General features: G+C 42.8%; 1 protein-coding gene across 11 annotated transcripts in view; it reads left to right on the top strand.

Moving 5' to 3' along the window:
- The window catches only part of LOC122870004 (CD276 antigen-like), a 100,765-nt gene that overhangs the window by 29,147 nt on the left and 45,737 nt on the right, over nucleotides 1-25,881 (top strand). For 3 of the 11 annotated variants that reach the window (XR_006376482.1, XM_044183582.1, XM_044183623.1), the window contains exon 8: nucleotides 12,663-12,693. The exons of 2 other annotated variants lie outside the window; for them this stretch is intronic. Coding sequence is in view for 7 of the 9 variants with exons in the window: in XM_044183582.1 (XP_044039517.1) it covers nucleotides 12,663-12,693 (31 nt within the window). In the remaining 2 variants the exon portion in view is untranslated. Of the gene's footprint in view, nucleotides 1-12,662; nucleotides 12,694-15,637; nucleotides 15,919-16,403; nucleotides 16,508-18,200; nucleotides 18,593-23,072; nucleotides 23,100-24,992; nucleotides 25,122-25,316; nucleotides 25,647-25,881 lie in introns of those variants that run through there. 6 more of the 11 variants (XM_044183613.1, XM_044183597.1, XR_006376484.1 and 3 more) reach the window with 6 other exon arrangements.

Genomic DNA, 25,881 nt, shown 5'->3' with positions numbered 1-25,881 from the left:
GCAGATCGCGAGCACTGGAGCGGGTGGTGAAAACTGCCCGGCGCATCACAGGGACTCCACTTCCAGCCATTGAGGACATCCAGAGGAAACGCTGTCTGCGTCGAGCCCACAGCATTCTTAAGGACTCCTCTCACCCCGTCCAGAGACTGGTTTCTCCCCTGCCTTCCAGCAGGTGCCTCCGGACCAGGACCAGCAGACTGAGAAACAGCTTTTTTCTCAGGGCTGTCTTCCTACTGAACTCTGCCCCCCGCTGATTCCACTGTCCCCTCGTATACCTTAACTTAAATGTTGCTATATTGTTTTTGCTACATGTACCACATGTTCATTTGCACTACCAGACTATTTATTTATACATATACTGCATCATTTGCATTCCAGTACTGAATACTGCAATAACTCATCTACTGCTCTGTTAACTATTTCCATAATTTGCACTACTTAATATTCATTGCACTACTGTTCTGCCCAGTCCAATTCATTATTGTACATATCCATCAGTATACTTCTGTTTATAGTAATGCCATCTGTATATAATGTCCATAGTACAACTTGTAAAATATTTTCAGAATTCTGCTCTATCCTGCATTTATGCACACACTTTATATCCTGCACTTGCTTATTGCACTTCTGGTTAGACCTAAACTGCATTTCGTTACCTTGTACATGTGTGATGACAATAAAGTTGAATCTAATCTTTTGAAGGCAGATAACATCAGTTTTCTACCAGAACTGTTCATAGCGGATATTCAGTGCCAATGTTCTCAAAAGAAAGCAAGGATTTAATAGTGTTTTGTTCTCTGAAACAACATCATATTATGATACGTCACTAATGAAGTTCTTCTGGTAGTGTTAGCTGCTTCTTCACGACGGGCGAGGCAGGTTTTGTTCACTGTTTCACAGACTAAACATCGTGAGATTGGTGAGTAAAATGAGATCCTCACCATCACAGCTGCAGAGGCACACGTTTACTGGCTGAAATCAGACTTTTAGTGTAAGGTCTTTGTAAGCTTTAACTTTTGGGCAAAGAAGAAAGATTTGTTTTTCTTGTTACATTTTGATCAGTTTCGATTGACCTTAATATACAGAAAGAATAAAATAACAGTGAGCAAGTCCAGCCAAGAATGTTGTTGTTGTATCTCTAACTTGTTGTTTCCAAGCTGTGTGTCTACCTCTTTCTTTCTCTCTTTTCCTTCTCTCTCCAGTTCTGTCTTTTCTTCGTGAGGACTGTCCATCAGTTTGCTTCATGGTTCCCGCCTGTGTAGGCGAAGGATCAAAGTTCTGTCGCAAGCTGGTGGATATTTGACTAAATCACTGGTGTGTCAGCCAGGGAACAACACTGAACACTCTGATAACTGTCCTGGCTTCTTCACTAACGGCTTGGGTGGTGCAGTTGGCGATGAGGACAGGAGTGTGTGGATCTGAAGAAACATAAAAAGGAAAGACAATATGGAAATCAGCTTACTAATTGAAAAGTGACTTGCAGTGCAGTGTTTATGGTAATAACACTAATATAACCACAGTGGAATCAATATATAATAAATATTTAAATGAATATTGACACCAAAAATGACAGCTGCTACATAAAATCTTCCTTTCAATACAAATTAATCACCAACTGTTTTAGAGGGAATTAATCTCAGGAATAAACAGCGACATCTGGTGGCTTCAATCAGACATGGCAGCTAAAAATACAAACTATTATGACATGAAATATAAATGCACATGAACAAATATAAGAACAAAGAATAAAAGGAGAAACTTACATCAGTCAAGAGGCATGAGGATGAACCTCCTCATCTGACTCTGTGCGTTACATTAACTCATCTTCTTATTATTATTCTTGACTTTTGCAGAACTTGTTTTTTCTTTTCTCTGACTATGTTTATTGTTATGCACCAAAACACCAAGGCAAGAACCAACACAAAACTACTTAGGATATCAAAATGCACAACACCACACGCTGTTTGATTCTACAGCCAGACACACAACTGCTGAGCCTCAGTCCTCCCTGTTGCCCACTCGGGGTATTAATTTAGCCACTAGGCAGCACATTGTTCTGGCACTAAGTATCCATACAACGGTGGGAATCAGGTAATTCTACTAATATTGGTACCATAAGGCAAGTTTATCTGTATAGCACCTTTCAACAACAAGGCAATTCAACGTTCTTTTCATAAAACAGAAAGATATTAAGACAAGATGTAAAAGAAACTCAAGGCGATATAAAAAGACAGAAATACGAATGAAACGAAATAAAATAAGATAAAAATAAGCTAAAATAGAATGAAACAGATAAAACAGAAGAATAAAAAATACAGTTGTGGCGGTGGGTATGGGGCAGCTGCAAGCTGCAGAGGGAGAGGTGGGGAGTTGCTCCAGGTGAGCAGCTTCAAGGAGAGATAATTGGCACAGCTGAATGTCGGCGGATGACCCCAGTCATTCCTGGAAATGTTGGAGGTGACGGCAGAGTGGTCTGTGCAGCTGCTGCCACTGCTCTCGGGGAGCGCAGACAGCGGCGCTCGGACTACTGTTCCGGAGCATGAGGCTGGGCACTGATCGCCCATTCGTCTATGCACAGCAACTGAGAGATGCAGCGACGAGGTGGCTGCAGCCAGGGGAATCCTCGGAGGAGGGCCGTCTGATAGACGTGATTATTAAGGAGCAATTCGCGGAGGCGCTCCCTGTCGGGGTGGCCGAGTGGGTGAAGTGCCACCACCCCGTGGATCTGATGGCGGCGGTCACACTGGCAGAGGATTACCTGGCTGTACACCCCCAAAGCCAGACACCGCAGGAACGCCCCCTGGAGGCTGCCCGACCGACACCAACACTGCAGAGAAGGGGCATGAGGCCGCTGCAAGGGCCACCTGCACGTCCCAGCCCCATGCCACGCTCTAACCCCTCTCTTATCTCTCTCTCTCTCTCTCTCCCAGGGTCCAGCTGCTACAGTTGCGGCTCATGACCTGCAGGGGGCTCCTCGAACGCTGGGGCAGGAGTGCTGGAGGTGTGGGCAGCCCGTACACTGCCACTCATGGAGGTCGGACAAGTGATTCGGGTTGCCGGCTCTCCAACACCCTCCCCCGGCCCAGGGGCGACATACTGTGTTCCGGTAAGAATCCAAGGGGGTATACACCGTGCAATGGTAGATTCGGGCTGTACGCAGTCCATTATTCACCAGAACCTGGTTTGACCCAGGGCTTTAGTGGAGGCTTGCTGGGTGGATATTAAGTGTGTACATGGGGATATTCACAGATACCCTGTAGTGCCGGTGGAAATTAGACATCAAGGGAGAAAATTTAGTGTTAAGGCAGCGGTTAGTTGCCGCCTGACGCACCCCATGATTTTGGGTACAGATTGGTTTGGGTTTGATAGGCTAGTGAGGCACTGTGTAGGGGTACGTGCACAACCATCAGGGACATGGGATGTGTGTGCTGTGCTTAGTGGTGACGCGAGGTTGTCTGATGCTGCAGATGGGGAGGAGGAACCGGCGGCGCCTCCACAGGAGACGCCACAGGCTCCTGTGTTACCCTCCACGGAAGATTTTCCACTGGAGCAGTCTCGTGACGATACTCTACGCTTTGCCTTCGACCAAGTGACAAGAATTGATGGTCATGTGGTGCGCCCTGACGCAGCCCAGTCATATCCACACTTTTCAGTGATCAGGGACAGACTGTACAGAGTGAGTCGTAACACTCAGACAGGGGAAGAATTAACGCAATTGTTGGTACCAAAAAGCTGTCGGGAAACAGTTTTCCAGGCGGCTCATTACAACCCGATGGCCGGGCATATGGGGTGTAATAAAACACTAGACCGGATAATGGCCGATTCTATTGGCCTGGGATTTGGGGAGACGTTCGCTGTTGGTGTGCGTCTTGTCCCGAATGTCAGATGGTTAACCAACCAGCCATCCCGAGAGCACCTTTGAGCCCATTACCATTGATGGAGGTCCCATTTGAACGCCTAGGTATGGACCTCATTGGGCCATTTTACCGGAGCGCACGTGGATATCGCTTTGTGCTAGTGTTAGTGGACTATGCAACTCGATATCGAAGCAGTGCCATTGCGCACAATCTCGGCAAAGAGTGTGGGCGCAGGCACTGTTTCAGGTCATCTCCCGAGTTGGGATCCTGAAAGAGATCCTGACTGACCAGGGCACCTCATTCATGTCACACACACTGAGAGAACTTTACGGATTATTGGGCATCAAGTCGATTCGAACCAGTGTATACCACCCTCAGACGGACGGGCTCGTTGAGCGTCTGAACAAAACTTTGAAGTCCATGATCCGTAAATTTGTGCACAAGGATGAGCGCAATTGGGATAGGTGGCTAGATCCTCTGTTGTTCGCAGTGCGGGAGGTGCCCCAGGCCTCCACGGGATTTTTCTCCCTTTGAGCTGCTGTTTAGCAGAAACCGACGGGGGGTCCTGGACCTAGTTAGAGAAAACTGGGAGGTGGGTCCAAGCCCCAGTAAAAACGAAGTTCAGCACGTCCTAGACCTGAGAGCAAAACTCCACACGTTAGGGCAGTTGTCACGGGAGAATTTGCTCTAGGCTCAGGAGCGTCAACAACGCCTGTACAACAGAGGGGCTAGATTAAGACAATTCACGCCGGGAGATAAAGTGCTTGTATTACTCCCTTCGTCCAGCTCCAAATTACTCGCCAGGTGGCAAGGACCCTTTGTGGTTACACGGCGTGTGGGCGACGTGGACTATGAAGTTGTGCGGTCGGACAGGGGAGGGGCAACGCAGATCTATCACCTCAACCTCCTAAAAGCATGGAGAGAGGCGGAGCCTGTTGCTCTGGTGACAACGGTGGGTGAGAGAGATGAGTTCGGGCCTGAGGTTTCAAAATCGACCAGTGCCGCCTCGCTCCTTTTGACAACCATCTCACACTGTCCCAGAGAACAGACGTTGCCGAAAGTTGCAAGGGCGTTTTGCGACGCGATGTTCTCCCCCTTCGGGTCGCACCAACCTCATAGAGCATCACATTGAGACTCAACCAGGAGTTCACGGTGCGTTCACGGGCCTACCGGTTGCCTGAGCACAAACAGAAAATGGTGCAGGAAGAATTAAAGGCCATGCTGAAGATGGGGGTAATAGAAGAGTCCAACAGTGCCTGGTGTAGCCCCATCGTTCTTTATGTTCACCGGAAAGGTTGAGGTGATAGTCGGCAGATTCTGTAATTGTCTTAATGTGGATGTTAAAATGTTCTGAGTCCACGACCATAAGAACTGGATACTGGATGTGCCTCCACATCCTGTTGTGGCATGATACACCGCTAATCCTGCGCCTGTTGCAACACATCACCTATTGTGGAACTGATTTTTCTGAGGAACTACCAAACGTAGGTGTGATCGCTGCCTGAAGTGATTGATGATAGTTGTTTCCCATTGAATAGACTAAAGTAACCACAGTGAAATAAGAACCAGTGTAGTGGCCTGGATTCAGTCTGAGCGTGTCTGCTGCCTGAATGTACTTCAGAGGTTTGTCGTTGATTTTGTCTGCTCTGTACATACAGCTCCAGTTGCATCTATCCTGGAAGAGTTTCTCTCTGTGTGTGTGTGTGTGTGTGTGTGTGGTTTTTCCTCAGCCGAATCGAGGGTCTCTAAGGATAGAGGGTGTTGTGTGTTGCACAGATACAGAGATATAAAGCCCTCTGAGGTTGAGGTGTGTAGCTCATGAACTTTAAAAAAAGCACAGGTGCAGAAGAAGGACACACCTGACAGCTGGTGGGATCGAACCTGTGACCTTACAGTTAGCTTCTCCGTGTGGTTGCAGCTTAAGTTTTTCTAAGCAGGTGAAATAAAAACAGGCAGAGTGGAAACTTTATTGTTTTATGTTTGCCATTAATCATGAATCCACAACACAACAGTTTAGTAAGTGGGGAAATGTGTTCGTGAACTTAGACAACAGGAAATAATAAACGTTTCTTCAGCCTCATTATTTTGGCATTCTAATCCATACGATGGTGCTATGATGTGTTTGTTGTATGCATGAGTCTTTCTTGTGTTGGCAGAGGGTGTTTTCTTACGGTCATCACATTAAGTCTGTGAGGAGATTCAATTATTACATTTTCCAGACCTCTGAATCGTTGCACACGTCTCTGATTTCATCAGCGAATCCAAAAGGTCTGGTGTTGTGCTCGTCGACGGCTCAGAATCAGAACTTTGTAGGAGGGATGAAGAACGGGGACACAGTACAGAAATGTTTCCACACAAGAACAAACTGAGCGATCTTAAATATGGTGCTGTGTGCATCGGGTGGCCAGACTTTAACCTTTGGGGGCCATGGCCACCACTGGCCACCCCCCGGCTCCGCCACTGAATTAGACCTCAACCACATTCTTTGGAAATGTAAACGGTAAAAGTCTGTCATTCCTGGAGTTGGCTAATAACTTTCGACTTGGCATCATTACTGCTGCAGATGTGTGTGTGTGTGTGTGTGTGTGTGTGTGTGTGTGTGTGTGTGTGTGGTTGTGCTGATATTTCTAATGAAATACTGTAGCAAGCCAGAGTCTCCTTTCAGAAGACTTCAAACTAATCAAAGTTTCATTGCTCATCAAAGAACTGAGTAACAGACCACATCTGCACTCACATCTGAAGGTTCGTCACCAAACCTACACACCCCGACACACTAATACTGACTGAAGACCCACAGATTCACTGTAGGAACAGTGGGAGCACTGGAGCACAAACACAGTGATACTAGTAATGTTACTGAAACATGCAGAAACAGAGCCTGGTGTCCAAAAGCCTGTTGTTTGTAGTTTGTTGCCTTTCCACTACACCAAACGCCCCCCCACCCCGGGGAGCCACAACATAAACCTCAGTGTGCCCGCTACCTGAGGGTTACCGAGAGTTTTGCTGAGTCTAATGCTGTGAAATAATAAGGTCTTAAAACTAAGTTTTGATACAGCTACGTTCACAACTACTAACCCCAGATGAGGTAATAATGCAGGACCTGCCTTTACATTGTGCTTCAGCGTGCATATCCAGAACCAAATGTGCAGTTAATCAAATTGTGAGAAACTATTTGACCCCCACTGAACCTGGGGCCCCAAACACTTGTTGGTAATCCAGAACAGCTGCATGTTGCTGCCAAATTACAGTAGCTCCTGTCTGTGCAGTATTTAGTTAATTAGCTTTTATTCTGGAGAAACTGCACCGGAAAGGTTTTGTTTCTGTTAAAAAGGGACCGGTCAGGAGAGGTACACACATGTGTGCATTAATAGGAAAGGTGAAACTGTGCAGTGAATATGTGGCTGAATTTGATGCCTTGTAGTTTTTTTCATACGCAGCTTTAATGGTTTAGTGTGAAGATAAAGTCCTGCTCTGCTGGAGCATTTTCACACACAACCTGCAGGCGGTTTGTGCAGAATTCATGAGTCATCGTTAATGCATGTGGAGATGATGCTTTTAGTCAGAAGGATTTGTGCCGGAAGTCTTGTTGCAGCTTGCGGGATCTTAGAAACCGAAAGTATTTCGGATGGGCCAATCACGGAGTCAGGAGCGGCTCCGTGCAGCTCCGTTATATAGAGATGTTGCAGCGGTGTGATGTTCAGTCCTCAGAAGACATCGACAACTATGGAGCTTCTTCCTCTCGTGAGTCTCTGCCTCCTGACCTGCTCTGCAACAACGTCCGCTGATGAAAAAGGTGAGAAAACTGATAATCGGACTGAATTAGATTTTGTAATTGAATTGAATTTAAATGGCTGAAGAATCTGGAAACATGCGGGGGGCCTGGAAACAGGATGTGGGTTAGGCTGCTACGTAGTTTAGTAGAAATCCTCAACAGCGCAGTAAGATAATAATATAATATGTATCCTAATAATTAGCACAGATCAATATTTAAACAGCAGGTGATGTGATTTGATTACAGCATCCTTCTGAGTCATTACAGCCGTATAGACCTGCTCAGTATTTGTCGAGCAGCAGAGATGGTGTCTAACTTCCGATGTGGCGTCATTACTTCTGCAGGTGGGGGCTGGTTCTTATCAGACCTGATTGATTGTTGCTCTGGTTGCGTAACTCTGGACTTAGATCTCACAGATGAAATAAAACATTTGTGTTTCTGAAGCTTTTTTTTTAAAGCTAAAGTACAAAGTGCAGTGAAATCTAATTCTGTTCATGCTGTTTAGTTCCGTGTTTTGCCCCCCAGCTGCACTGTCTTCAGACACAGGCAGTCCAGCACTGTATGAATACTGACATAAACTTACAGTATATTCAGATCACTGCCAAGCTGTCTGTCTGTCTTTTTATTCTATTTTTCTATTCTTTAACAGACACAAGCACAACAAAAACTAACAACCACAAACATAAACAGCAACAACAAATCACACAAAACCAGAGAAATAAATAACATCGGACCTGTTATCAGAATCAGCTTTCCTGGCCAAGTTTGTTGTCAAGTATGCAGATGAGGAATTTGACTCTCAATACTTACTGTCATGGTTTTGGGGTTTTGTCCTGTTATTTCCTGTTTTATTTTGAAGTGTTCTCCTCTCCTCCTGTGTCTTGTTGTTTTTACTTCCTGTCTTTTGTTTGCTATTCCCTCCAGTTTTGATTGTTTGCCCCGCCCTAATTAGTTGCACCTGTGTCTCCTTGTCCCCCCTCCGTAAGGGTATTTAGTCTGAGTTTTTCCTTTGTTCGGTCTCAGTTCGTCATTGTACGTGTATCTGTGTCAAGCATCCTAGTTTGTGGTTCTGTGGGTTTTTGGATTTTGTTTCTTTTGTTTGAGACTGCTTGCCTGCTCCCTGTCTGAATTGTGTTGCCTCTGTGTGCCTGAAATAGGTCTAAGCCTTTTTTTGTGTTTTGTATAATTGAATGGTTGATTTGGACCCGCTCTGCCTACATGTCTGCATTTGGGTCCTTTCCCTGCTACCCTGCTTGACACGCTACAACACTTACAGTTCCAAGAACAATGTCAAGGAAGATACACATAGATATGCAGCTAAAACAAGGACAACAAAGCTGAACAAACATAAACGTATACTGTAACTATTATGTACAAATTATGGGTGAAAAATAGACACAAATACAAACATATGGGTGTAAGAAGTATTCAGATCCTCTACTTAAGTAAAAGACACTGTGAAAATACTCCACTACAAGTAACATTCCTGCATTCAAAACCTTACTTAAGTAAAAATGTTAGTATTATCAGCTAAATGTACTTAAAGTATCAAAGTAAAAGTCCTCACTGTGCAGTAAAACGCTCCTGTCAGTGTTTTATTATATCTGATGTTTCTGGATTCAAATTCCTGCTGCATTAATGTGTCTGTTGCATTTTACTGCTGCAGATGTTTAAGGTTGAGCTCATTTTAACTGCTTTATATACTGTTGGGTAGTTTAATCTGCAGCAATGCATCATGGTCTATAAGATCATCACATGTTTGTAGTGTCGCTGTCCTGTGAGAACCATGTATCTCTAAAAAGTCAACTTTTCATGAGAAAAACAGCCTGTTTTCAGCTTTGTGATGATGCGTTTTCCAGCTGATCCGAGGGGGGGTTGAAGAGTTTATTCAGCTTCAGAAGGAGGAGAGTTTTCTCAGCACGTTAAGGAAACACTTCATCCTTCAGTTCATCACAAACATTAAAAATCTCCACATAGTTTTCACTGGACAGGAAGGGGATGAAAAACTGTCATCTGTAAAGTAACTAAAGCTGTCAGACAGATGTGTTGGAGTAAAAAGTACAATATTTGCCTGTGAGATGTAGCGGAGTAGAAGTATAAAGTTGCATAAAATGGAAATACAAATACCTCAAATTTGTACTTAATATTGTAGCAAGTATTGTATTGAACTATTAGATACAAGCTATAGATGAAAAAATAGACACAAACATGTATACAGTGGTGGAAGAAGTATTCAGATCCTCTTCTTAACCATTTAACCATTTACAGGTACGTAGAGGCCAGCTAATATTCTAGCTGTATGGCACTGCATTGCGCGTTCTCTCACTGCAAGGCACCTTATCATGTTTTATCTACCATAGGGGCATCCAAGAGGGCCCCCTGTTTCCACCAGTGAAGACAGATCATATCTGTAATTTGGGAGCCGTCATAAGATACGAGCAGTTTTATATGTGTGGACAGAGATGATGAAATCTGTGTTCCCGCTGTCTGAGTGGAGTTCAGAGGTTTGGTGTTGTTGTCTTTTTACTTACTAGACTTACAAATCATTAGGAACTGAATTCAGTTTCACTTCAGTTTTGCGTTTTCCTCGTCGCTCTCTCGTGTTTCCTCTCTGTCTTCCTCTTCCTGCTTATTAGTGTTGAGTGGACAGACAGAGACAGTCTGATTAACTGAGTCAGAGCTGATGTTCGTCATCACCTGGAAAAGAGAGAGAGTTCAATGTTATTCATTATTAATGAGTGAGGCTGCTCTCAAGTTGGTGCCAAAAGACTTTTGTGTGAAAAATAAAGATTAGAAAAGAGAAATCTAAAAGATAAAAACTCCAGATCTTAAACTATAAATATATGTAAGAAAGTAAAATGTAAACGAGTGCAGATATGCAGTCTGGAGGACAATGTGCTACAAGGCCAAAAACCAAGAAAAGTTTCTTCTCATGAGTTGACAACAACAAACTTCCATATGTCTGTCTGAACTTAATGACTCTGCATGTAAACGTACTGATTAATACATGTTTTTATCTTCCAGGGTCAAAGGTCATCAACGTGAATCAAGGGAGTGATGTTACTTTACCCTGTTCGCTCAGCAGCAAGGAGAACATTACGGATAAACTCTTTGACTGGAAGAAAGATGGTCAGAAGGACGTGTTCCTGTATGATGAAGGGAAACATTACAATAACGGCCGAGAAGGTCAAGATGAGCAGTTCAAAGGTCGAGTCTCACATTTTCCAGATGAACTGAAGCTCGGCGACGCCTCCATAAAAATCATAAATACGAAATTGGCCGACAGCGGAGACTACACCTGTGCTTTTCCTCGTCTTCAGCCAAGTCAAATATTCCACATTCGGCTTGTTGTTGTTGTTGGTGAGTGCTTTCATTAAACAGGTAAAGATGGCCGCTCACTTACTGATGCGACTGCTTTAAGAGTCCCAGATGGACTTTTGTCAAGTGGTCAGAATCCACATCTGGCAGGGCCTCGTCCCCACAGCGCTGCAGCCACATCTGGAGTGATCACCTCTCTGTCAGACAGGCTTCATGTTTGCGACACATTGCAGATTATTTCACTCTGCACAATGAAATTTCAGCCCACTCAGATTTTTTCCACAGTATTACCTGTCTGCCAAGTTGATGATATTTCACAAGCACTCTAACATCTGTTTTGTTTTCCCTTTTAGGTGATTTAATCTCTTGGGGCTCATTTTATTTATGTGCATTTCTGTCTCTTAATACCTGCACGTTTTAAACTGTATAATACCAAGAGCACGAGGAACTGATACGTGTCCATCACATCGCTGTAAAGCAAACGCTCTGAGGTTTCATTAGGTGTGCTGATCTCACTTTAGGCTCTGAAAGACTTGAATTGGTAAATAATTAAACAGAAAAAAATAGAAGCACTCTTGCTTTTTTCCTTTCACTTCGTCTTTCAGATGCAGTGAATCAGTCATAATATGGGCTATCAGGCTGAAATTCACAGGATCTCTCCCTCAACTTGTCTGTAGTGTCTGTGTCAAATTTTAGGATGACAGACAGAAGTGGCTCTGAGATATTTTAGAAAGTGCAGTACAGCGCATCTCCAGCAGATGTCTACAGAGCGCTCTAAAACTTCTCCAAAGTTACCAAATGATGATAATAAATCTCTTTGTGACGCTGAAAAAATGTCCCTAAGTGTTAAATTAGACTATAAAAAGTTGTTCTTAATATTTAAATAAAGATTAACATATTTATTATCATTGAATCTCGCCTCCCTAAACACATAAATACAGTTTCTCTGTTATGCGCGTGTCCCTCTGCCACAGAAAGTCCGCCTACATTAACTTCCATATATGGTCAGACAGGTGATTTTACTGGCTACAGACTCACCGTGTTTTCACGGTGCTGACTTGCCATTGGATGAAAGTAGCTGTCAATAAGACACACGTGGCGCTCAGGTAAAGATGCTGTGCTCTGATTGGCTGATGGAGTTAAAAGTGTGCAGGTTCGTCACTTTAGGTCGTAGAAAGATGCTGATTGGTTCGTTTTGTTCCTGGGCGTTTACTGATTTCAGAGATACTGAACATCATTGGTCAAATCTTTTGTCAATACTTTAAATTGACCGAAATCCGTTAGTTTAGGAAGTTTTGAAGAGCGGTGCTAAAAATAAACGAGGGACACAATCGACTTTTATTCAGGTTATTTTACTTCCGCTTGAACTTAAACGAGCTGAATTTAATCGGTGGACTTTTGTTCTTTAAAACGAGCCCCTGTTCGTCTATAAATGTCTGTTTTTCGACCTATAAATACATTTTAACTGCGGCTAAACAGGATAGCAGGTAAGTTGCTAACTGTTTACTGCCGTAAAGTAAGACGCTGCTGTTGTAATGTCGTAAATTCTTCATTTAGATTCTTGAATCCGTTGAAAAAACGAACATCTGAGCTTTCAGACGAGGTGCAATATGTCTGTACTGATATTTGCAGTCAACATGAAAATATGTTGTATATTTATTTATTATTTTTTGACATAAATCTCGGGTCGCATGCAACCTCCGTGCTTTAAAAGATTAAAGGACAGATCAGGTGAAAACATCCCAGGTGAGTCTTGATTTTGATGACGTCACTGATCTTTACGTCACCATGTATGGATATAACTCATTACTGATTAGTGGAGACATTCAGACACCAACACATTTTTGGTTTGTACAAATTTTATTATATAAAACGTTTATAAGTTAAAAAGTTTATCAGAATTCTTACAATTTAATAATAATAATAATAATAATAATAATAACGACGTGTAATAGTGTTTAATGTCCATTGGTCACTTCTGAGCGATACCCAATACTTTATTTAAGCTACCTGTGCCACAATCGATGCAGTATATCGGTCAGTGTATCTTTAATGATACGCTGACATTGATAAAGTCGTTGTTCTGCGCAGGTTTGGCTGTCCAGCCCAATGGGAAACCACATTACGAGCCAAATGCACTCAGCTGCCAGTTTATTTGGTACATGTATCTGAAGCTAATGCAGTCTAATTTAACTGAACAGCGTGATTCTGGATTTGAAGTTAGTTCTGCTTGTAATGAAGCAGTCCTGCAGTAAATCCTTCACGAAGGTTATAATGTTCAGTTTCTGTTTGAACTAATTATGAAACATCTTGATGCAACTGAATGATCATGTTGAAGGATGCAGTTTGAGGTGCTGTTGAATTGTGTAGCGTCATACAGAGAAGTGTTTCTGTTATTTAGGCGACCCTCGGTGATACAAATGGGGTGAACGAAATAATAGAAACACCTGTTAGTTTAACGAAATACAATTCAACAGCACCACAAACTACAGCCTCCAAAATGATCATCAAGTCGAATCAGCATGTCTCTAAAACAATTCCAACAGAAACTGAACATTATAACCTTCATGGAGGGAGGATTTATTGCAGGACTGCTTCATTACAAGCAGAACTAACTTAAAACCCAGAATTACGTTGTGACAGTGAAGATGTAAATAAAAACAACAGAGAAACTGTCCACATCCTGGTTTCTAAGTCTGGGCAGGAATCCTCCTCCTCTGTCTGAGCCTGAAACCAGGAGTTCACAAACGTTCACCACTTCACACATTTACTAACATTTGGCTTGTGGTTTGTGTTAAATGTGACACTGTGCAGCTCACTAAAGCATATGGGCTAATTCACCGGATCACAGGCGCTGTATGATGTTAGAATCAAAGACAATAACACAGAGGACACAAAACGGGATTATAGATCACCGGTTTACAGTCAGGTGTGTATTACTACTTCTGTCTGGCAGCTTCCTCGCAGCAGAATGAAGCTGAATTACTGTATAAATTCTTCTCCAGCAGATAAACCAACAGCGTCTCTCTTGCTCTGTTTCTCTCAGCACATTAAACTCTGGTAGGTTTATTATTGAATGTGCAGCGCTTTGCAAAAGTTTGGACATCCCTCAACTTTTTTGCACTACTTGCTCGGCCGCAAAATGATCTTAAAAGTCTGTATTTTTAAATCTGTGTTTACACTGTTACGCTAAAGAAAGAAGGAACTGCAGATCGAAAGCAAAATAAATGAACATGCTCTCCTTTTATTTGCTAAAATAAAATAAATCCACCGTGATCTGTTCTTATAATTCCGTTATCTAAAATGAAAGAATTGAACTAATTTGGGTTTCTCACTGATACAAGAGGTGTGTTTTTAACATGATGTATATTTCATAACAGGTTTTATATTAGTTTAAAATACAAAATATTGTCTGAATCTCAGATATTGTCGTACATTTAATGGTAAAAGTTTACTTTGAAAAAGCTTGGACCCACCTCATGTTTTGCAGTGTTTTGGGAATAGTTATGGTTCATGTAAAATATCTGATCAAAGTTTTTATGTCACTCGGATACATTTTTCTGGACTTTAGAGTGATGGATAAATTCAAACTGTAAAACATGAACTAACCTGTAGTTTTAAAGAAACAATAAATGATAATGCTCCTTCCCTCGTGAGAAAATATAAAACACTGCAGTGAAATCTTTCATCAGCTGCTGCTACAAAAGAAGAATTACAACAAATCTGATGATCAGTTTTCCATTCGAGCAGCACGAGACTGTAGATCAAATACACTCAGTGGCCACTTTATTAGGTACACCTGTACAGTCTAATGCAATTCATTAGAACTGTTCTGCTATAAAGTCTACCTTTTTACAGAGTTTCTAATGTTCAGTTTTTATGTTTATCAGTGAGCTCACAGGTAAAGGTGGTGTGCTGGACTACATTATACTGAGAGGTGTTTCTAATTTTCTGTCCTCTTATTTACAAACATGAGGGGGGCAGAATATTAGAAACACCTGAATATAATGCAGTCCACAACACCACCACTGTGACCTCAGTGCTAAAACATATAATTTAATTAACACCTCTGTGACAGCGTATAAACAAACACTGAACATTATCGGCATAATAAAGTGAAGTTAATGGCAGAACAGTAGTGTTGCATTAGATTGTACAGGTGTACCTAATAAAGTGGCCACTGAGTGCAGGTATCACTGACACAATTAAGCCCTGATAACACAAGGGGTGCACATGCATTTGACCCTATGTTCCATATTTTTATTACACTTACTTTAATATTACTTTAGTTTAACAGAAAATATTGTCTACACATCAGAAAACACATTTCATGTGATGTCATTTCAAATGGAGCGTAAAACTTCGTCGTCCAAACGTCTTCACTGTGTCTGTGCTTCTGTCATGATATGAGTCAGAAATAGTGTTTGCAGTTGTAAATAGTTACCAAACTTTTGGTAGAAGTTACAAATGTTTGAAATATCATCATGTCCTATCTAACAATGCAGGGAGGTGAAACTAAGGCTCATATTGTGCTTTTTTATTTCTTTTGGTTTGTTGTGTTTTTCTTCAATCTTAAACACGCTCTAATCAACATTTACAAGCAGAGAATGGATCAACAAAAACATCCCAATGTTTCATTTGTAAAGCTGGAATTCTCTTACGTAATCTGTTGTTTCTATAATGTTCACAGGTGCAGCTCCAGAGCCGTACGTCACATCACTTAATGAAACAAATGACTGGTGGCTGCTGCAGTGTAAGGTTCAAGGTGCTTCTCCAAAACCTAAAGTAGAGTGGCAGGACAGTGCTGGAAAGAGACTTCCTGCTGAAGAACCACAGGTCTCAGAAAGAGGAGGCAGCTACGACATCATCCTCCAAACTACTGTGACCAAGACCGACCGCTATCGCTGTGTAGCCACACAGGAGGACATCAACCATCAGACTGATGCTACGATTTATGTGCATATCAGTGGTGAGATTCTTCCTGGTCGTATTTTTATATTCAAATAATTTTAATTGTTTATTAGTTTTCAAACATGTTTAAATGTTCGGGCTGAACACAAAGCAAATTGGGATGAAGTCACATTAAACTGAGACTCTGAGACTCCACTTCCTGAATCTACAGAGAGAGGAGGAAGAATGAGAGGGTCTGGAGGGAAACAACAGAAAGAGCTGGAGTTTGGAGTAAACTCTGAGATCAGTACGAACGGTTAAAAACCACACACAGATGGTGTGTACACTCCTGGCCAGCTATAGCTATCGTCTGCATTGACAGTATTTCAGGTGTTTGTCAGATTCATAGGATTAAATAGAGGCGAAAATCAACTTTGTGTTCAGTCTGAATTCACCTTTTAGGAGCATGTACTTCATTAATAATACAACTGTGATTACACCCTAATACTATATGATGTGCAGTTACATTCCCAGAGTTACATTTGCTCTTTGTAAACATGTTTCAGAGGAAGATTTTAAGGACAGAAATGATGAACGTTGAGAAGTGTTGTGCAGCATCAAAACACAAGCTATTCCATATTATACCATAAAGAAAAAAGACATTTTGATACCCGGCTCTTGTCACCACCACTTCTTCACTGCCATGCATCAACTGAAGCTCAGTCCTGATCCAAGTCCCCTTTTTGTACTTGGCCTGGTTATCTGTACGTATATATGTGGTTAATAAGTGAAGATTTCTGCATCAGCAAATTAAAATGGGTTACACCACACAAACTAGTCCTTACATACAGTTGAGCCTGTTGTTAGAAATATTACCACATACTAACTACCAGGTGTAACTGTGGTGTAGCTGATTGAACCAACTGACAAACTAGTTTGTTACAGAAAACACAAGATATGACCTGCTTAGAGCAGAAGAGGTGAGCGTTATCTGACAGGACGCTGGTGTAAAACGGAGCTTAGTGTTCAAAATCCACTTGTTTAATTATGATGAGTGATAATGATAACACGAATCACCGAACATCATCACAGATACGAGCTCGCTCTGACTAAACAGATGCAAATAAGGTCTGTTAAATTATATTTTACAAAATAATGTTGCTAAAATGATAAGTTATGGCAATAATAATAATGTTACACTTAAAGGCCCAGTTATGTCTGTTAGGCAGCGTATTTCCCTCTCACTCTGCACTGCATGAATACATATTATTCTGAAACTAAAACATTCCTGCATCTAGAAAGACAAACAAAGCAGTTCCTGCTGCACCTTCACAAAGTATTAGTGGGTTAATGTTTTACTTGGCCACTAGGGGCGTGCCATAGCATATCGTTCACGATAATACTGGTATCATTTTTAATATGATAAAAAAAAAAGTCATATCGTGATAATGGCAACATTACGACTTGTTGACGTAATGACGTCGCACCGTTACGCACAGCAACAACAAGCACGGCTGAAAGCGAAAGTAACATTGCTACCGGCTCCACGGTGGAGGAGCTGGTTCCAGAAAGGGGAGCGACTGCGACGCTGAAGTTCGCTTCCGATTCGGCAGATAAGGGGACAGTTAGTCACTTCCAGCGCTGAGCGACCGATCCTCCGCTGTTTTGCTCCTCTTACTGCTGTGAAAGCCTGTTAGACATTGTGGGAGCATCTCTGGTAAAGCCTTAACGCTGTCTGAAACCCACTTTTAAATTTGTAAAACCTTTATTCTGTTTGTGAAAATGCAAAAAAAAAGCGATTTCACTGCTTTTTTTTTTTTCACGCCTAGACCACATTGGACCAGGTCCAGATCAGACACCACTGTACCTAGACTTGTCAAATCTGGACTAGATTATCCCGGAGAGGCTGAATAAATAACAGGTTAAACAGGTAAAAGGTTAATGCAGGCAGGCAAAAAGCTAAAAAACTAGCAGAGTTGAAAAGCACAGCTGCAGGCAGATTCAGGCAAAACCAAAGGACAGGGAGACACGATACTCAGTGAGGCAAATGACGAGGCTGCTGTGCAGCTCTACAGTATAAACTCTGGATAACGGAGTAATGAGGATCATGTCTGCAGGCAGGTGCGAGGTCAGGCCACTGGCAAAGGTAGGAACACAATGAGGACAACTGGTGGGCAGGAGAAGGAGAGCAGGGGCTGAAATGACGGCAGATGTTAGCGGACAGATCAACGAGATGAATTAAAGGATTTCTCAGTCGACTGTGACGAAGTACTGACAGAAAGCTTTTCATAAAAATGTCTTTATATGTAGATCAAATGAAGAACGCGCACACTAATGGCTGGATTCTGGTACTTCTCACACAGGCCACGGTGCAGGAAAATAACACTGGCAGAAGCAGTGAGAGAGGCTGACAGAGGCCAGCTGGAGGAAAGATGAGAGAAGAGTTTGAGTAAATGAACTAACTGACCGATCCATGAAGATGTTTTGATTGTTTTTCAGAAGGTAAAGATAACGTTTCTACTTTTGTTTTCGAGAGAGAGAGAAGAGCGCTACATGGCGGTTACACATGAAATGGAGAGACGTGGACTAAAGTGACAACAAAGACCATGTTGTGGAAATAGTGACATTGCTATTTTTTTGCATTTTCACAAACAGAATAAACGTTTCACAAATCTGAAACTGTGTCTTTTAGGAACAGCTGAAGAGAGACAGGAAATGTGGGAGAGAGAGAGAGAAGGGATGACATGCAGCAAAGGGCCACGGGCTGGATTCGAACCCGCGCCGCTGCGGTACGGTGGTGTCTGATCTGGACCTGGTCCAATGTGGTCTAGGCGTGAAAAAAAAAAGCAGTGAAATCGCCCTTTTTTTTTTTTGCATTTTCACAAACAGAATAAAGGTTTTACAAATTTAAAAGTGGGTTTCAGACAGCGTTAAGGCTTTACCAGAGATGCTCCCACAATGTCTAACAGGCTTTCACAGCAGTAAGAGGCGCAAAACAGCGGAGGATCGGTCGCTCAGCGCTGGAAGTGACGTTTCCCTTAACTTTCCCCTTAACTGCCGAATCAGAAGCGAACTTCAGCGCCGTGAAGCCGCTTCAGTAGTGGAAGTGGTTTGGTTACAAAAGATCACGCGGCGTTTCCCACACATAGACTTTCCTTGGTCGGGCCGCCCAGGTGTATTAACGGCGCCGTCCGCCATCGATGAACTAGTGGACAGTCTCCGCTCACTCGACCCCTCCAGTCTGCTGACAGCCGCACGTGCTCTGCAGAGGAGCAGAGAGAGAGAGTCTCCTACTGAAGCCGCTGTTTAGTAAAAGGCTGTAAGTGCACCTGTTGGTGGTGACGTCATTAACAACAAGCCTCCTCCACGCGCGGCTCAGCTGCTGCCGTGGAAACGGACTCGCAGGTGGAAAAGTCCAAAACGGGAGTTGTGTTTTTTTGGGCGACTTTATAAAACATCCTGCTGACGGAGAAAGTCAACGGAGCAGACACACACGGGGAGAGAGACACAGGAAGGGGCGGGGCGAGCGTGTGTGTGTGTGTGTGTGTGTGTGTGTGTGTGTGTGTGTGTGCAGTGTGCAGTAGTGTGTGTGTGTGTGCAGTAGAGTGTGTGTGTGTGTGTGCAGTAAGAGACAGGTGTGTGTGTGTGTGTGTGCAGTAAGAGACAGGTGTGTGTGTGTGTGCAGTAAGAGACAGGTGTAGGTGTGTGTGTGTGTGTGTGTGTGTGCAGTAAGAGACAGGTGTAGGTGTGTGTGTGTGTGCAGTAAGAGACAGGTGTAGGTGTGTGTGTGTGCAGTAAGAGACAGGTGTGTGTGTGTGTGTGCAGTAAGAGACAGGTGTGTGTGTGTGTGTGGTGTGTGTGTAAGTGTGACAGGTGTGTGTGTGTGTGTGTGTGTGTGTGTGTGTGTGTGCAGTGAGAGAGTGTGTGTGTGCAGTAGAGACAGTGTGTGTGTGTGTGTGTGTAAGAGGTGTGTGTGCAGTAAGAGACAGGTGTGTGTGTGTGTGTGCAGTAAGAGACGGGTGTGTGTGTGTGTGTGCAGTAAGAGACAGGTGTGTGTGTGTGTGTGTGTGTGTGTGTGCAGTGCAGAGACAGTAAGAGACAGGTGTAGGTGTGTGTGTGTGTGCAGTAGAGACAGGTGTGTGTGTGTGTGTGTGTGCAGACAGGTGTAGTAAGTGTGTGTGTGTGTGCAGTAAGAGACAGGTGTGTGTGTGTGTGTGCAGTAAGAGACAGGTGTGTGTGTGTGTGTGTGCAGTAAGACAGTGTGTGTGTGTAAGAGACAGGTGTGTGTGTGTGTGTGTGTGTGTGTGTGTAAGAGACAGTAAGAGACAGGTGTGTGTGTGTGTGTGTGCAGTAAGAGACAGGTGTAGTGTGTGTGTGTGCAGTAAGAGACAGGTGTAGGTGTGTGTGTGTGTGCAGTGAGAGACAGGTGTAGGTGTGTGTGTGTGTGTGTGTGTGTGTGTGCAGTAAGAGACAGGTGTGGTGTGTGCAGTAAGAGACAGGTGTGTGTGTGTGTGTAAGACAGACAGGTGTAGGTGTGTGTGTGTGTGTGTGAGAGACAGGTGTAGGTGTGTGTGTGTGTGTGTGTAAGAGACAGGTGTAGGTGTGTGTGTGTAAGAGACAGGTGTAGTGTGTGTGTGTGAGACAGGTGTGTGTGTGTGTGTGTGTGACAGTAAGAGTGTGTGGTGTGTGTGTGTGTGCAGTAAGAGACAGGTGTAAGAGTAGTAGGTGTGTGTGTGTGTGCAGTAAGAGACAGGTGTAGGTGTGTGTGCAGTAAGAGACAGGTGTGTGTGTGTGTGTGTGTGTGTGTGTGTGTGCAGTAAGAGACAGGTGTAGGTGTGTGTGTGTGTGTGTGTGTGTATACAGTAAGAGACAGGTGTGTGTGTGTGTGTGCAGTAAGAGACAGGTGTGTGTGTGTGTGTGTGTGTGCAGTAAGAGACAGGTGTGTGTGTGTGTGTGTGTGTGTGTGTGTGTGTGTGTGCAGTAAGAGACAGGTGTGTGTGTGTGTGTGTGTGCAGTGTGTGTGTGTGTGTGTGTGTGTGCAGTAAGAGACAGGTGTAGGTGTGTGTGTGTGTGTGCAGTAAAAGACAGGTGTAGGTGTGTGTGTGTGTGTGCAGTAAGAGGCAGGTGTAGGTGTGTGTGCAGTAAGATACAGGTGTAGGTGTGTGTGTGCAGTAAGAGACAGGTGTAGGTGTGTGTGTGTGTGTGCAGTAACAGACAGGTGTAGGTGTGTGTGTGTGCAGTAAGAGACAGGTGTGTGTGTGTGTGCAGTAAGAGGCAGGTGTAGGTGTGTGTGCAGTAAGAGACAGGTGTAGGTGTGTGTGTGTGCAGTAAGAGACAGGTGTGTGTGTGTGTGTGTGAGTAAACGCTACAATAAGGTGGAGAATTAAGTAGAATTTAAAATGGTGAAATAAGAAATAATTTACTAGAAATACGGTAATTATTCTTTCAAATATTATATATATTATATTTTCTGTAGACAAATCTAATATATATTAATATTTTTCAGGATTTTGCGTCATATCGTCAAGAATATTGTTATCGCAGAAATACCCTGAAAAGTCGTGATATTATTTCGGGGCCGTATCGCCCGCCCCTATTGGCCGCTCATGCTGCAGCTCGTGATGCTGAACTAATCTCCATGTTTGCGTTGTTGTTGGCGTTCTGATTGGACGCTGCTACGGATATCGCCTGGCAACCAAGTGACTCTTCTCAGACATTCCTTAAGATTGAATGGCGCAACCCAGTTTAGTAAATCACTAGTCTGAAACTGATCCGCAGTGACTTATGATTTAGTAAATACTTCACACACAAACTAATAGATTTAGAAAAAGCTTCTGCAGCCTGATCCTGAGGATCGTCATGGCAACACCACACGAGGGCTGATTTAGAGGCTGAAGTCGCAGCGGTCATTTACATGTATGAGCCACAAGTGGACAGAGAAAGGGTTTAACACATGAATGTAACACGTGTCTCACCAAAATACACAGAGGCTCCGAAATATGTATCAGCTGTAATCAGAGATACATAAGAGAGAGATTTATTCATCCGAGTTGCAAAATGCAGTTTTTCAGCCAAGTCACACATGAATCACATCACAAACAACATGAGGACGCTCAGAGATGTCGGTTAGATTTTAGTCACTGAGGATTTTATTCTTTCATTTCTTAACTACAAACTGAGCTCAGACTAAAAACCAGGACCAGACTTTAACTCTGAATAGAAACAATGATAGTTCCTGGTAATAATGTGACACCATGGAGGCACATATCAGCTTTGGACCTGCGGCTTTTACTGGACAATGGAAACTTGTAATTAGCACCCATTGCATTGCAGTGAGGGTCCCAGATGACAAACGTGTTGGTAGAAATGTAGCTTCTTTACACTTAATTCACTGCAGCAGCGTGTTGGTTGATTACAAGCAGAAATAAAATGCAGCATCAGGTTTGGACTTGAAGTGAAAATGGAGATGAAACAAAAATGGCGGCATAGTGCGATATACAGCTGTGATTTACAGCCAGATGTGTGATTCTGCCTGCAGCTTCCTGACAGCAGAAGTTCTGAGTGGAAACAGGTTGAACTTGACTTTCTTCTCCAGTTAATGAAGCAACAACCTGACAAGCAAAACCTCTGCTCTCGACTTCTCTCAGCACAGTAAACACGCTTAAAGCTTTATCACTGAATATACAACCAAAACATTTAGACAGCCCTCAACTTTTAGCATAATTTGTTCTGCTTCAAAGTTATCTTAAAATATTATTTGAAATATGTTTTCTAAAGTCTTAACAGTGTTTTCTGTTACACTACAGTAATATGAACGCTGTTTATTTTTATGAAGTTAATACATTTCTTTAAATGAAAAATAAGTTACAGACACACCCTGCATCCGTGAAAATGATTAAAAAAGATTTCTTATGTGGTTCAGTTCTCATTCAAGTTTTAGCTGCAAGTTTCAAACATTAATTATCATTTTCTAATTGTAGTAATTCTGACTATTAAAGCAGCAGAAGCTGATGAGAGATCTTCTGAATGGATTTTATGCTGAAGGTTGAATTCAGATTCAGAAATCGTGACCAGACCTGTTGTTTCACAGCAAAACAAATGATCATACTCTTAAACATTTTCCAAAAATGAAATATAGATTCCACTGTGAGCTTTTGTGAGCTTAAAGGAAGAATTGTATGTGCCAAGTTGATATTTCACAAGAACTCTAACATCTGTTTTGTTTTGCCTTTTAGGTCCCATCTTAAAGGACGGAGAATCAGGTGAGTCCTGATTTTGATGACGTCATTCTCTACCTGTCACATGTGCTGTGAGTTTGGCTCCACAGTATATAATATTCGATATATTCGAATATCAATTCATGTGCGATATAGCAGATGACCACGTCACCATATTCAAGTGTTCAGTGTTTCCGCTGGTCTGAGGGCCAGTTAGTTACTTTAGTCAGCCATAAAGAGCGCAGCTGAGCTCAGGCTGCAGTATAATAGTCGGTGAACGGCTGCGTGTTGTTTGCTGCCACAGAAAATAAATAAAGTCCCTGTTTATGTCACGTTACTCCTGGGGAGTAACTATATACTGCAGCCTGAGCTCGTCCTCACACTTCATGGCTGACTGAAGCAACGTGAGGCTCACTTTCACAGCAACACCGCTGGTTACCCACAAGGCCGCCTTCCTTAAAGGGGAAGGCTCGGCAGGTAACAGCCAGGTGCAGTCAGGCTGTGGGTGAGCTAACCAGAGGTGGAAGAAGCATTCAGGTCCATTACTTATCCAAAAGTACTAACACCAACCCCACTGTGAAGATACTCCACTACAAGTAAAAGTTGTGCAGTAAAACGCTTCCTGTCAGTGTTTTATTATATCTGATGTTTCTGGATTCATATTCCTGCTGCATTAATGTGTCTGTTGCATTTTACTGCTGCAGATGTTTAAGGTTGAGCTCATTTTAACTGCTTTATATCCTGTTGGGTAGTTTAGCAATGCAGCAATGCATCATGGTCTATAAGATCATCATGTTTGCACTATTTGAGAATTTATGGTGTTATTTTAGAGAAAATGAGTATCGAGATATATATCGTATATGGCAGCATATTAGACTAAAAATATCAATATTATTTATAAGCCATATCAGCCGGCCCTGCTCCGCTCCCATTGTGCCCCAATAACTGTAGAGCCGACCCACCACCAAGAAGCACATCAGGATTTTAATCTTCACAGCGCTGGGCAGTAGTCAGTGGTGGAAGAAGCACTCAGATTCTGTACTTCAGTAAAAGCAGCAAAACCACAACGTAAAAATACTGTTACAAGTCAAAGTCCTGCATTCAGAAGTCCACTTGAGTAAAAGTATAGAAGTATCAGTTAAATGTACTTAAAATAGTAAAATTATTATATTTTATAATTAATCACATGTTTTGTAACTAGTAACTATATCTGTCTGATAAATGTAGTGCAGTGAAAAGTTCAATATTTCCCTCTGAAATGTAGTGAAGTAGAAGTATAAAGTAACAGAACATGGAAATACTCAGTAAAGTACCTCAGTTGTTCTTTCACTGCTCAGTGAAACATAAACCTAGCTGAGCTGCACGTTTAGCTGGACGGGTAATATTTTCTTTTAACAAAGCTCATCAATACTCGCTGTAACAGCAGCTGTGATAAAATACAGACGTGCCGACGAGTCGTAATCCAGAGTCCATCGTGGCCTCGGCTCCGGGTGCAGAGACCCTCGGCTGTAGACAGATCGCCTCACACGTTGGCAGATCTCAGGCACAGCAGGAGTTTAGCAGCAGTCACATGTCAACAGCCTGAAGTAGAGGTGGCAGGACAGGGATTCAAACCTTCTTCCTACTGATGAGCAGCACGTCTCAGAAAGAGGACGACGCTACAACATCCCCTCCTCACTACTGAGACCAGAACCAGAACCGGCCTCTTAGCTGTGTAGCCGAGCAGGAGGCGACTGGCCATAAGATCGATGCTAACGTCACTGTTCCTGCTGAGGTTCATCCCAGTGGTGTCTGAATCTGCTAATAGTTTTACATTTTAGATTTCAGGAGCATGCACACCTTCAGTTGTTCTTCGTGTCGGCTGTGATGTCCAATCTGCTGTTTATGATATGCAGCTACATTCTGAGTGTTACGTTAACGCTTTGTGATCTGTTTCAGGGTTCCCCACTGGATTGTTTTTTGGTGGAGTTCTCTGCGCTCTTTTAGTTGGTGGTGTTGTTGGTGGTGCTGTTGTTTCTCTAGCTAGGCGTTACAGAAGGCGTCGCTCCACACAAAACTCTCAGAGAGGTGAGTTTAAATAAAGTATTGTATCAACATATTCATGATGAGCAGACAACACAACAAATTCTTTACATGTGTCTCATGTTTAGAGTCTCGACAGTAGTTTTATCTTCTCAGGCATAAAGCATTCTGTTGGTATTTACACCCAGGGTAGGATCAAGGCAGGTTTTCTTTAATGTAACTTTGTTTTCCTTCCTGCAGGTTCACAGACTTAAAGACCCCAGCCATCAGGGCAGCCACCTGATCCAGAAACTGTGAAGTTGGCTGCTGAAGTGTGTGTGTGTTGTATTTCTGTTTTGTGAGAGCCAGTCTGAGGTTTGGACCAGACTGTATGATAGTGAGGACATTTTGGCTGGTCCTCACTTATTTCAGGCAGTTCGAGGGTTAAAACCTTAACCTGTTTTGGTGCGAGTTACTGAGTTTTGGAGATATCGACCAAATAGTTCCAACATGAAACTGCTCAAAACAAATCTGTGGATTATCTCGAGTAACCGGGTCATGATTTCTAGAAAGAGGCGTTGCTGTTGAATTTTTCAAATGTAGTTTTTTGGCACTTTGAGCTCCACAAGCCGAGTGCCATATAGTCCCATTATATTCAAAACATGCAGACGTCTCTACAGCCGATATCTCCAAAACTCTGCAACTCGCACCAAAACAATCTAGATGGATAAACAGCTCTACAGGTGAGGGGGAAAATATGTATTTTTGATTTTGGGTGAACTGTCCCTTTAAGGTTAAAACTAGTTTTCGGTTAAGGTCAGGATTA

This window comes from Siniperca chuatsi, linkage group LG2 (genome assembly GCF_020085105.1).
Source record: "Siniperca chuatsi isolate FFG_IHB_CAS linkage group LG2, ASM2008510v1, whole genome shotgun sequence".
Taxonomy (NCBI): Eukaryota; Metazoa; Chordata; class Actinopteri; order Centrarchiformes; family Sinipercidae; genus Siniperca; species Siniperca chuatsi.
The sequence above is the reverse complement of the archived record's forward strand: the minus strand, read 5'-3'. Positions and strand labels throughout refer to the sequence as shown.